Consider the following 14,160-nt stretch of genomic DNA (forward strand, 5'->3'; position numbering starts at 1 on the left):
GGATCCTCTCCCCTTCTTGACAGATCTGGCACTCTAGGTAGCACTAGCAATCCCACCATTTCCTCATTTAGATAGGCTGGCTTGTGTCTGCAGAGGGATTTGTTCAGTCATGTTTGGTATCTGAGACTTAGATCAGGTTCTTGAACCCTTGGAGGGGCATGTTGGGCTAATTTCAGCAAGCACAGTCATGGATCTCCTGAGCTGTTGAACATGCTACTGATCTATTTGAGATCCCCATATTACATCTTTTATGAGGCAAAGGGTGCAGATGGGACATAGCTGTTAAATCATTCACTATTTTATCTAGGGATGAAGTATGTGATTGACCAGTCTCCACATGGTTCTCCAAAGATTTGCTATTTGAGAACAAGAGAGCCTTAAGAGTGCTATGTTTTTCTTAAGCATGCAGGTCCATATGGAGCTCCCGTGTCAGTTGACAAATGACCTCCAGTTCTCCTGCTGTTTCTGAGCTGAGCACATTATCTTTGTCAGGAGCATGGGATGTGTTGGAGTACAACATTGCCATGATGCCTTTTTTTTCTTTTTTCTTTTTGCTTTTTGTGGCTCTGGGAAAAAGTATAGCTTTGCTAGATGCTTTGTTTAGTAGTGGTTGCCATGGAGATGCTGAGGCGATAGTGAAGCAGCAATCTTTCCCTGAAAGGAGGAGTAACATAGTGGGGAAGAATTCAAATTCACCTTTGTTCCCCAGCAGCGGGGTCTCCATCTGCAGAGAGTTCAGCAGAGACCAATCTTGTGGTTTTTTATTTTTTTTTAAAGCAGAGCACTGGACCCACGGGCAGGCAACCAACTAACTTTGGCAGACAAATTAACTATAGCATCATGAGGGTCTTTAAGGAGATAAATGCTCAGGGTGTGGTTCAGGATAAGAAGACTGTGTTCACATATTTCAGGAATTGAGTATCACACTAGATATTATAGTCTTAGGAATGAGCACAATAGGGAGAAAATTCTGTGAGGAAGTTATTTGAATACAAAAGCTTCTATGAATTGTGTCACTGCAAGACCCAAAGAATAAGGTAGGGTCATATTAGCTGTTTTCTGCTCAACAATTTTAAAGGTCTGATGCATATGAAACAAGAATTGATATTTGGTAATTGTTACTACTATAAACACTGATTGTGGATCTGTCTTTGATGTTCCCCATGCACAGTCAACAGAGAAGGTGAAAAACGATTGCCTTATTCAAAGGCTTTAGGCAGTAATGCTTCTGTGTATAGCTAGCAGTCACTAGCAATAACATTAATTCTTCCTTGTTTTTCCCATGTGACCATCTCCCTCTTGTGTGGCCCGTGTGGCCAAGAACATTAAATGTTCAACAGAAAGGATGTTAGTTCATTTTCCGGAACATATTAGAAAACTGTAAAGCAAATAGTGAGCCAGGCAATACATCTTCCATATTCTATATTCGGAAAGATGTTTCAATTTCTTCTACCTTGTAAAACAGAAGTTCATTAAACTATTCAGAAATATTTATCAAATAATTCAGGAAGACTAATTTTAGGTGGCAGTTGAGCTTAATTACAATTGGTGGAGGTGTGATCATTATAATTAATTCTCCTTTGCTCAGAATAGTTATTACATTGTTGAAGTGTTTACACACAGCAAAATTCACTGGTGGCATTTGCTTATTAAAAGGAAGTGTTGGTCATGTGTATACAATTGTAAAACAAAGGGTATGCTTCCACAAACAAAGGGATCCTTAGATACAGAGCAAGTGGAATTGGTGTATGGAATAGGGAAGATTTACATTTGTTGATTTTCTATTCCAAATATGCTGGATTTCAATTTCAATAATTTTCAACGAATCTTGAAGGCTGAAGAAACTTGGCATCTTATAAAACCCCGGATCTTTGAAATGACTTTTACAATACTGTAGTTATTTAAAGCTTGTTTAAGAGAGATTGTCTCTATTGGATTCTGTTTCTCTTACTGTGTTCCAAAATATGCCATAAATCAAAACTGGTGAGATAAAGTATATTCATATATAGGAAGAAAGCTGCCATTTTTTTGCCCAATGCATGTACCATTTCCTCTGATTTTTCTTAGAGTGATCTTTACAATGTGGTACCCTGGCAAAATATTTAAGTTATCCTTTCATCATATATTGGGAGTTGCCGGTTCCATATTGTATTTCTGTCATTTTCTCTGCTTCCAGTTTGTAGTTTTCTGATGAAAGGACTTTGCCCTCTCACTTGAAACACTTTCAAGCAGACTTTTGTGGTCCAAATAAGTTTTTTAGTAATGTAAAAACTTGTTGAGTGCTGTACCTGTGTAAAGCATTGCCTCAGGCAACTGCTCAGGTATGTTTTACCACACAACTGAATCTGAACAAGATTCTTGTATTCCAAGGCCTGCTTAGTCTTTGGCTGGCTAATCCCAATCTTCCAATCCCAGTATTTCCTTTCCATGCCTTAACCTTCTACCTTCTGAATATCAACCCTGACAAAGGAGGAATGTTTTATTTTGACTGTTTTCTTTTTGTAATAATTGGAAATGAGGCAAGGCAAGGAAAAATGTTTGGATACGATACAGCTATTTCAGAAGTAATATTGGTCTAGGCCAGAGTTTCTCAACCTCAGCAAGTTTAAAATTAAAGTTTAACTTGCTAGCCACACCTCCCCCCTGCATTTCCTGCTCCCCCTCTGCTCATCTTTTTAATTTCATATTATTACATTTCCACTGTTTATTTTTATTGTTTTATTCTTTTACTATCATTATTTTTACATTTTCTAATCATGGGTGGCATATACATTTAATACATGAATGAATGAATGAATGAATGAATGAATGTGTGGACTTCAAATCCTAGAATTCTGGGAGTTGAAGTTGCAACATCTTACAGTTGCTGAGCTTGAGAAACACAGGTCTACAAATTTTACCCTATGTTTCAAAGGAGTGCCCATGCTAGTGTTCTTCAGCATATGACATTTAAGTCTGTTTGGGATAATTATTAGAAAGCAGCAGTATAGTATAGTAAAGTTGTGAGGTTTCTGCATTTGCTCTACAGTTGAGCCATTAACTTCTAGTCATCCGTGTCACAAGAGAAAACAGTGGTTAGGAATAGGCATCTATACAGCAACCATCTGGAATTTAATTATTAGAGTAGAAACTGAATCAGGTTTGAACTATCCAGAAACAAAAATATTAAAACTAAATATACTGTGTGAAGTATGGTGACACCTTCAAAATTGAGGGCGACTGCTTAATTTGGACATACCTAAACTTTTTAGTCAAGATAGCATGCTTACAGTATTTGAACATGGTGGTTGTTGATATGTCTAAACTTAAATTTCTGTTTTATTAGAAAGCAACTTGATGAGGAAGTTCCCTGCCATATCTTTTAGCCCCAGGATACCTCCTACCACATTCCATTTATTTGCCTTCTTTCTGCAAAGATGGGAACAGTTCCAAAGAAAGCATTGGGTTGCAAATTACATTGCATTTTTTATTTTCTAAGGGCCCAGGTAAATTTCAGAAGTATTCTATGAAATGAAGACAATTCTGGAAGCAATTATTTTGCTTTGGAACATTCCATATTGTTTAAATAAAAATAATAATTCCATATATATATTTTTTCTATAGGATTGTAGCAAATCCAGGCTTATACATAACAACCTTCCTTTGTCATCTACCTTCTGTCATTACTTCTTGAATTTTTACTAGCAGCTTTTAGCTAAGTGGTTATACCTGCATCCATATTATACTTGGAGTGTTCCTCCCATGGTATTGGAATGTGCTTTGACCACCTTGTCAGAACCCAAACATTGATTTCATGGACAGCATCATGTAATTAACAAGTGGGAGCCTTTATAACAGTGGTGGCGAACCTATGGCACGCGTGCCAGAGGCGGCACTCAGAGCCCTCTCTGTGGGCACGCATGCCATACCCTGAAGATGGTAACCATTCCTCTTCAACCAGCCGCCCACTAACTCGCCGAGGTCCCACATGGCCAGATGCATCCCAGCACCCATGCGCTCACTGGCCTCTGTGTGCAGGGGCCAATGGTATCAGGCGGCAGCCACCCCAGCCTGACCTTGCCCTGTGACAATGGCACCCCGCCCTGCCTTGCCTTGCTTCGCCTCACCCAGCAGGTTGAGCCTCCTGCCCACCACCCCACCTGCCAGAGACCCCCTGGATCTCTCCCAACCCTGCCCACCCCCACAGGCGTCCCTCCCCATGAGCAACATTGAGGTGATCACGCCCACCTTGTCCACACCCACCCAATCTGCCATGACTTCCACATTCACGCCCACCCAGTGAGCCATACCCGCCTGGCACCCGACGATAAATAAGTGGGTTTTGGGTTGCAGTTTGGGCACTCAGTCTCTAAAAGGTTCGTCATCACTGCTTTATAATCTTTTGTATTCCTTTGTTTGACTGAATAGTAGGATTCTTTAATTTTGTCACATTCCTAGTTGTAGAATTGGGGCTGTGGCCATTTTTTTCCTGAAGTTCTCTGAAGTCTCTGGATTCCTTTTCTTACTGAAGCAAATGCAGCATTACCTTTCATTTTTGGATGAAATGTTTAGTAAATGCAAACCTGGGCCATTGCTTAATTCTGAACTACAGTTGCAATTCTGTGTCTGTTTACTGTGTGGGTATACTGTAATAATAAAAAGGTAAACAGATTCATAAGTACACTGTAATTTAAATAGAAATATTATTAATCTTAACATGATTGGGAAGATTACAGTTAGTGGTCTTTTGCTCTTCAGATACTGATTGGGGATGGGCAAGTGGACAGTCTCTGACATTGGTCCTGTTATTATTGAACAGAGGACTGTCCTCTATTAAATGGGAAACACAGTTAATTCATTTACTAGGAATTGAGTGTCTTTGAACTCAATGGACAATAGACCAACAGTTTTATTAAAGCAAACTAAAGTTTACCACAATGAATTCAAACAAATTTTGTGACATTTTAATGGGAACTAGTAAAAATATTGCCTGCATCACACATCACACCAGGCCATTCATTTGTCTGTTCCTTAGAATGTTATGTGTCAGTTGTGGTTTATTGAATAATAAAATATAGTTAGGTAATCCATTTCAAGCTTGATCTGTGAAACTATTCATTGCCTTATTGTAGATTTTGGATTTTTTTTTTTAATAGACCGGTATGCCTGTCATTTGACTTTTATAAATTTAACAGAATTTACTTCTGAGTAGACATGTATAGAATTATAATGCAAGGGTACTTCAGTAAATATAAGTATGGGATATTTTGCATATAGGTCTGAAAACCCATAGGGTTGCTAACCATAAAGAGATAACTGATACTACTTCTAATTCAGCACTAAGGGCTTCTGCTTTATATGCTGGGCTTAGGACATATGCACTAGTTCTGAAATATACCTTAAGTATCTCTAACTCAGGGGTTCTCAACCTTGGCAACTTTAAGACTTGTGGACTTCAACTCCCAGAATTCCTCAGCCAGCCCCTTGGCAACTTTAAGACTTGTGGACTTCAACTCCCAGAATTCCTCAGCCAGCCCCTTGGCAACTTTAAGACTTGTGGACTTTGCTGGCTGAGGAATTCTGGGAATTGAAGTCCACAAGTCTTAAAGTTGCCAAGGTTGAGAACCCCTGCTCTAACTAAATGTGAAGGAGGGGCTGAGGCACTTTCCCAAGGGAATTGCCAAGTGCAGGTGCCAGAGAGTGTTACCACTCCTGACTCTTGGGAGCTACTCAACCGGTAGATTCCTACCATTGCTCAGATTAAGGAAGTTAATTATTGATAGCATTTGTCTGAAATGGAAGGCTGGAAGGACCAGCGGTAACCTCTTTCACGACTGGGGGCGGGTGGAAGAAATACAAAGTTTAGGGTACTGTGGCCATTTTTAAACGTCAGCCATAAGGACGACAAGGTAATAGTTATCTTGGCTAGCTCTCCTCTCCTTGTTTTGTGTAAATGTGAAGCTGGCATTTTGTTCAGCTCTTTGTTCTTGTGGCTCCATATATTAGAAAGCAAAACGAATCAAACAAAACCAGACTGGAAACATCCCCCACCCCACCCAGCAGTAAGTTGGAGTTGAAAGCGCCTGTACATGTGAGAGGGAGAGCAAATGACTTTGCATTCATTATGGCTTAATAGGGTATGGGAATAATTTCTTAGAAATGCAGGCAGTGGGTGGTTTAGCAATGTAGAATCCTTGGTGCCCTCTGAGCTTGGTGCTCTCTTGTTTGCTTGAAGACAAAATGAACCTGATTTCATCAGATCTTTGACTCAATTTTTGTACCTGTTCTTATTCTAATTATATTGCACTGGCTTTATTATGTGGGGTATTGTATGATCATGAAGGCAAATAGAAAAGACCCAACTATGAAGAAGTTAGATGCTGAAATAGGAGAAAAGCATAAGATTACATGAATTAGGAGTAAAACCAAGTGACTGCCAGGAATCTATTTTTCTTTACAAATTATAGAGGTTGTAATTGCAAGGAAGAGCATGGTGGAATAACAGAATAACAGAGTTGCAAGGAACCTTGGGGATTTTCTATCCAACCCTGCTCAAGCAGGAAACATTATACCATTTCAGACAAATGATTGTCCAATCTCTTCTTAAAAATTTCCAGTGTTGGATCACTTATAACCTCTGGAGGCAAATCTTTCCAGTAATTAATTTCTCCTTAGTTCTAGGTTGGTTCTTTCCTTGATTAGTTTCCATCCACTGCTTTTTGCCCTGCTTTCAGGTGCTTTGGAGAATAGATTGACTCCCTCTTCTTTGTGGCAGCCCCTGAGATGTTGGAACACTGCTATCATGTCACTCATAGTCCTTCTTTTCATTAAACTAGACATACCCCATTTCTGCACCCATTCTTCATATGCTTTAGCCTCCAGTCTCCTAATCATCTTTGTTGCTTTTCTCTGCACTCTTTCTAGAGTCTTAACATCTTTTTTTATATTGTGGTGACATTTCATAGACATCGTAAATCACAGACATTTATTATTTTAAAAGTGAATGCCACAAATCATTCTGAAGATTGCACTACCCATCTATATCTCAGAAAAAATTTGGACCTGATTGAACAGTATCCCTCCCTCCCTCTCTCTATGTCTGTGTCTGTCTATGGAATTATTATCCATGCATGTTTGTTGATGTCCAGTCTATCTTCCCTATGTGTCTGTCTGCCCTTGTGACTAACAACAGGATGATACAAAATTTCTGCTGCTGCTTCCTGACCATGCAGCTCATTTGTTTCCTTTCTCCTCTTTCCCTTTGCTTGAGCCAAACTACTGGCAGACACCAGAGCCAGCTTCCTTCCTGCTTTTGTTTGTTCTGGGCAACCTATTCTACTTTTTATTGGGTTTATGTTAATAATTCTGATCACTATCATTGGGTGGGCTTTTGCAGTTCCTTCAGCAAAAGGAACCCCATTAATGACCTGACACTAGGATAATAGGAACGGATCGCTAAAGCCTAAAGTACCAGCAGAGAGAGTATTTACTATATAGCAAATAGTACTATGCAAAGGTGTGAGGCTGGGAAATCGGCATACCAGCATCTCCTTAGAAGACACTGAAATGGTAGCAAAGCATATTAGATGTCACTTCTATTTCATTGTGATAGCAGATAGTGAAAACTGACCCAAACTATTCTTTTTTTAAAAAAAAAAAAAGAAAGAAATGGATACAGTGGGCTTGAGAGCCAGTTTTGTGTAAGGAACCAGGATAGAAACTGCGAAACCATGAATTCTAGTTCTGCCTCCAACATGAAGCCAGCTGGGTGACTTTTGGCCAGTCATTCTTAGTCAGCCTCATAAAGTAGTCCAAGTAAAAAGCACACCAGAAGTGTACTAGCTATATTTTATTGTAAGGTTACTTTAACCGTACAAGTCTGGAAGTTCTTTTCTCCCCATTGTCTTTATAGCCCAAAGAACTGGGAGGGTTCAACCTGTGACATTTGCTATGACAACCTTCCTTCTGCATCTAAGCTGCCTGTTGTCCAGCCATTCCCCTGGCTGTGAGTCTTTTCCCTGTCTCCCAAGATTATTTCCACATACAATACCATTACACTCGCTTTAAGCCCTACGAAGAAAGAGTGGCAAGCTACTTCTGAAAACTTGCCAAGAAAATTGCAGGGACTGATCTAGGCAATTGCCAGGAGTCAACAATTACTCAAAGGCATGAACATACATGGTGGTTTTGGGAACTTTATGTGGACCTTCAATTTGAGACATTTGGGGTATATTGGAAAAGCATTTGTACATACTATATGAAAATATGAGGTTGAATTAGCCCTGAGATGCACTAGTAGCCAACATTTCTTGGAACTTTTAAAAAAGAGTTTTAGATTTTCAGTCAAAAGTTCCAAATCAAAAGTTGCATTCCGTAAACTAACACTGCAAAGGATAGAAGTTTCTATCTTGACATCAAATCAACATAACGTGTGACATCCTGCTATTGCTTTCTCTGTTTTCTTATCTTTGATTTCTAGCACCTAATCAAGAAACACGAAGAGTGTTGCTATCATATTGCACATCATGCCCATGTCTTGTCCGTACACAGGCAGAAGAATGAGGTGATAATTGAATTGGAAATAATTGAATTACAGTCCTTGAAAGGGCTATATCCTTTCAGCTTTGGTAGCTGGGGCTGAAGCAGTCAAATAAACACCTGACAGGGACCAGGTTAGGATGGAGCAGGTGTCCTGATTTTTTTAAAAAAATATGCAAATAACTTGCAAATGCAAATAAGGAAATAGTACAAATAGCAACCCACACCTCAGAGTGAAGTGGTATAATTGGTTCTTCTTGCTTTAAGAATCTGCCATCTTGATTTTGTTCATTTTTTAGATGTATTACAAGAAAGATAGTAGGAGGAGATATCTATTGCATCAGCTCTGTATTTTCTAGAAAATCTGCTTCTGTCCTAAGAATGAAAAATGACTATGTCTCAAATCTTTCTTAATGTGAAGGAAGTTCAGTTTGACCACTAAACCTGTCTTCTATTTCTTGTCTTCATGAAACTATGGATTTTCACCATTGTAATTTCTAAGTAGACATCCTCTTTAGCAACTATTCCAGCTTTAAGTGATAAGATTGAAAACTACTTGGTCATTGCCTGATAAAATGAATTACCTAATAAAATAAAAAAATATTCAACTTGTTGGTATTTCTGAATCCGCATAGATATGGAAGCATGGTAAGAGTTCCAAGCTCAGACATGCCAAACCTTGTAAAAATTATAAAAGAGTGGGAAATGTAGAACATTAAACCATTACAACGTATTGTACATGAAAGGTATCCCATCTTGATTCTACTGAAACTCTAAACTAGCTAGAGTTTGAGTTGGGTAGGTTTGTATGCATAAGAGTGTATGCACACACTTGTATGAATGAATGAGTGAGTAAAGCTTTTCATTCACAAAGAGAACAATAAAATATTTAATTAGCATTTGTTTCTACATGCCTTGAATCTCTGCATAACAATAAATAGCATGGGAGGGATTATAAAGATTTTGCCTACTAAGATGTGTGAGAGCTCCACACAGAGTATATTACAGTAATCCAAACTGGATGTGAGCAAAGCATATTTAATAGTACCTCATCTAGTTTCACCAAAATGGATGAAACTGGCAGTCAGTATAACTACACCTAGACAATAATATCTGGGGATAATGATAAAGGGTCACACATTGTTCATCTGTGATCCATGTAATTAGAAGTAGAATAAAATATTTGATGAACTCAGGTTAATCTGTACTATAGTATTATGGCAATTGTACAGATTATTTTTTAATCAGATTTATATCCCACCTTTTGTTCTGGTGCTCAAGGAAGTAGCATTCCTTTATCCCAAAAACAACCCTGTGAAGTAGGTTGGACTGAGAGAGAGTGAGTAGCCCAAAGTTCCACCATGAGCTTCCATAGTTGAGGATGGACTTAATCCAGATTACCCTGTGTCATATAAATTACTGTGTTGGTTTAGACCAGTGGTTCTCAACCTTTCTAATGCCGTGACCCCATAATACAGTTCCCCATGTTGTGGTGACCCCCAACCACTTATACATCACTGGGTGCCAGGGGCGTGGCCAAAGAAAAGGGGGAAAAATGGCAGACAGCCTTGTTTGGGGCCCCCCGTGAAATGGTCGTTCGACCCCAAAGGGGGTCCCGACCCACAGGTTGAGAACCACTGGTTTAGACACTATATGTATATTGAAGAGTATAGTGAAATACTTTCCATTGTGCCTCACTATATGCTACAATACTATACAATTATGCAGCCTGCCTTTTAAAAATTAAGATAGACGCCAGTCCCATTCACCCATGTGTCTGTTGTATAAAAAAGAAGCATCGTTGCCTGAAAAATAATATGAATATTACAAGGTGATTTCTACATTCTCTTCTTCACCCTTCAGTGAAGATTGAAACTAATTATTCTCTCTCCTGTTTTCTATAGATGGGATCCACAGTGTTGCTGCCCAATGCATGCTGCAGGTGACCATTATCACAGATGAGATGCTGACCAACAGTATCACTTTGCGGCTGGAGAACATGTCCCAAGAACGCTTCCTTTCACCACTGCTGGCTCTCTTTCTTGAAGGAGTAGCAACTGTGCTATCTGCTCCCCGTGATCATGTTGTCCTTTTCAACATCCAAAATGACACAGATGTTCAGGCTGCCCAAATCCTGAATGTTAGTCTGTCAGTGCAATTGCTTGATAGAATTCATGGAAGCCATTATATTCCTTCAGAAGATCTCCAAGAACAACTATACCTCAACCGGACACTCTTGGCTGCTATTTCGGAGCAGAGGGTCTTGCCTTTTGATGATAATATTTGTTTGCGGGAACCCTGTGAGAATTATATGCGCTGTGTCTCAGTGTTGAAGTTTGACAGCTCAGCACCCTTCATTTCCTCCGACACTATTCTTTTCCGTCCTATCCATCCTGTCAATGGTTTGCGTTGCCGTTGCCCACTGGGTTTTACTGGTGATTATTGTGAAACTGAGATTGATCTTTGCTACTCTAATCCATGTGGAAATAATGGGCATTGCCAAAGCCGTGAAGGAGGCTATACCTGTGAGTGCCAAGAAGGCTACACTGGTAAGTATTGATTTGGGGAAAAATCAGCAAGACAGATCCCACTTAGGGAGCTGCTTAGCAGTCTTTGGAAGCTGTTGTCTTAGTTCTTTGATAAATCCCAGTGTTGACATTCTGCCTAGAATCATTGTAATCATTTCCTCCAAGGCATTTTTATTGCTCAGAATGACTTTTATAATTAATTTATGCTTGTTATTTATTAGTAAGTAAGAGGGATTAGAATGCTGAAAGATGGGGATGTCAGACTTGGAAAGAAAAAACAGAAATAGAATATTTGCCTTCAAATAGAAGAGTTACTTCTATTGACCCAACAGCCTATCTCAGCCTTTCCCAGCAACACAGTCTAGGTAACCACAACTCCCATGATCTTTGGACAGTATCCAACTCTAAGAAAAGGCAGCTGGGTGCTGTTCAGATGTAAGACTGATTGCCATAAGTTTTATGCAGGATGGCTAGTGTGAAAGAATTGTTGAAGTTGTCACCCAAAACTTCTAGAAGGCACAAAATCAGCTGTTGTTGCTATAAATCAGGGGTAGTCAACCTTGGCTCTTTTATGACTCGTGGACTTCAATTCCCAGAATTCCTGAGCCAGCTTAGTTTAGCTGGCTGAGGAATTCTGGGAGTTGAAGTCCACGAGTCATAAAAGAGCCAAGGTTGACTACCCCTGCTATAAATGATTTCTTACAGCAGAAGATTCAAGGGGCTGAGAGTAAAGCTCAGAACCTCTTATGCTAGGAGGTCAATTGTGGTCCACAAACGAATGTTAGCCTGAAAGATGGCCTTGTTTGGACTTTTATCCTATGCTGCTAATCAAGATAGTTTTAGGATTCAGTATAGATTAGAATTTGAGAAATATTTTAAAAAATCCTGCAAGACATTTGCTAGATATAGGGGTTCCGTGTGTACTACTTCTGTTTTACAAGTCTAGTGAGAAATGTGTAATTTATAAATTGCAGAAGTATTTTTTCCCAGAAGGAATATAAAGGCATCTGTTGTTGAGTTAACTTACCCATTACCCAGCATGTGTAGCAGTTTCTCATCCTGGTGTTAATTCCCTCCATCAAGAATGATTTTTAAAAATCCCCTCTTCCATGCTATTCACCATCCTCAAGGGTTCACTCATTCAGCAATGACTTTCTCCAAGTGCTTTTCAGGTCTCTTAACCAAAACTCCATCAAACCATCTGATGACCAGTGGAATTTTCCCAGAATTATTTTCTCCAAATAATTGCAGGACACCACACCCCTAAATTCCACACTGTAATTTGTCCTGAATTAGGTTGGATTCTGCTTTCTATTTAGCAGCCTCAAGATGTTAGTGGGACTAAAACTATTTTTGATCAACCAACCAGTCAAAACGTCACTCAATATAATCCACCGAGTATGATTGATTGTAGTGAAAACAGTCCAGAAAGTTATATTTAAAATAAATGTTAGAGCTAATGTACTTTTAGTATAGAAAATGTGCTTATTATGTTATGTCGCTTAGACAAATATTTATTAAGGGTAATGTAAAACAAAATCTCTGCATTTGGTAAGTTGTATAGAAAAACAAATGAATTGAAATAAACACAAACTAACACTGTATGATGTACACATATTTTTCATGTGTTTTTAAAATGATTTGCTGAGAATTTAGTATGAAAAAAATTCATTTTTTATAAATTCTTATGAATTTATGTGGCGTGACCTAGAACCAATTTTCATCAATCTGCGCCAGTGATTCATTTCTGCTAAAATTTTCCATAAGTTCATTCTTACTAAAGAATATATGGCAATGTGGAATTGCAAATTAGAAAAGTGTAACAAGTTCTGTGTGTAATCCATTTTAATACCTTCAATAAAATAAATTGATTGTTTTGGAATAGGAGAATGAGGCAAAGGAAGACCAAAAAGAGGCTCAGTTTAGTTGAATCAGGGAGAATTACAAGAAAAACATCACAGGATTGTGTTTGTTTCATTCCTGATTATAGAATAGAATAGAACAGAGTAGGTTATAGAAGTAGCACCCCTTCTTTTTAGGAAAAAGATAATGCCTGACATCTCCTGTCCCAACACTCTTGGTATTTTTTATTCTTGGCTGCTAATTTTCCAATTATTCTTTTGATCAACTACAGATATGGCACAACTTTTGTTAGTTTTTCTGGAAACATGAACCAGGATATTGTACATCATAATCGTAATATATAGCTTTACCTTGGGTTAACCCCCCCCCCCCAAAAAAAAAACAAACTAAACTAAAATTAGATTGTGGACATTGCAGAATTCAGCAGCAAAGGTATAGTTTTGATGGACTAGTTAATTCATTTATCTATGACCATTTTCCTACTCAAACCCTTCCTCCCTGTCCCTTAGTTATTTTTCTAATAATAAACATGCTTCTTTATTGTATTATTTTCTCCATGGAAGGCAAGGAAGGCTATTTGTTAAATAATAGTAAATAATAAAATCCAGAATTACTAAATACTATACATGATATCAATGTGGACATTAGTGAGTTCTAGGTAGTATTCATTTCACTAATGTAGTTTTCTAAATGCCATTATAATGGGTATCATTGTATCCATATCACTACAGCTGATATTAATTGAAACTCACACGGGGGGGGGGGCTTCAAAATGTTTAATCCTATCCAGGTGCCATATTTAATACTGAAAATTATATTACAAGAATTGTAATGTTAGCAGCATATTGATTCATGTTGCTTAGAATGAACACCGGTGAAACAATCCATACCTTCCGTAGTCCACATTTTGTCTTAAGATGTTTTCCGTTTTAGAGGAATTGGTTTTGTAGCAGTCTGTATAGATGACACAAGCTTGGGTTAACAGGAGTATCCCCTGAAGGTTGTGTCATAGATGGACTCCCTAGAAGAAGAAACTCTTGCTGAAGTATGTTCCAGGAAATGCAGGTCCCTGTAGCCAAATGCTTGGTAGGAAAACTATTTCTGTGTTTAGTGCTTATGGTGAATGCTGAGGATAAGGGCTGGGGAAGAGGAGCAATGAGAGTTGGTTGCCCTGTGTAAATCTATTTCTGCTCTTTTCTTTTTGGCTGCAATATTGGCTGCAGGTAGAGGAGGAAGGGGAGGCAGACGGCAT

At 38.7% G+C, this 14,160-nt stretch overlaps 1 protein-coding gene across 5 annotated transcripts in view; it reads left to right on the forward strand.

The window, feature by feature from the left end:
- The window catches only part of CELSR2 (cadherin EGF LAG seven-pass G-type receptor 2), a 98,047-nt gene that overhangs the window by 19,448 nt on the left and 64,439 nt on the right, over nt 1-14,160 (forward strand). For all 5 annotated transcript variants that reach the window (XM_039323237.1, XM_039323240.1, XM_039323241.1 and 2 more), the window contains exon 2: nt 10,422-11,066. In XM_039323237.1, coding sequence (XP_039179171.1) covers nt 10,422-11,066 — 645 coding nt within the window. The remainder of the gene's footprint in view (nt 1-10,421; nt 11,067-14,160) is intronic.

Source organism: Crotalus tigris, unplaced genomic scaffold, assembly GCF_016545835.1.
Source record: "Crotalus tigris isolate CLP2741 ecotype Arizona unplaced genomic scaffold, ASM1654583v1 scf7180000024167.7108832, whole genome shotgun sequence".
In the NCBI taxonomy this organism is placed as follows: domain Eukaryota; kingdom Metazoa; phylum Chordata; class Lepidosauria; order Squamata; family Viperidae; genus Crotalus; species Crotalus tigris.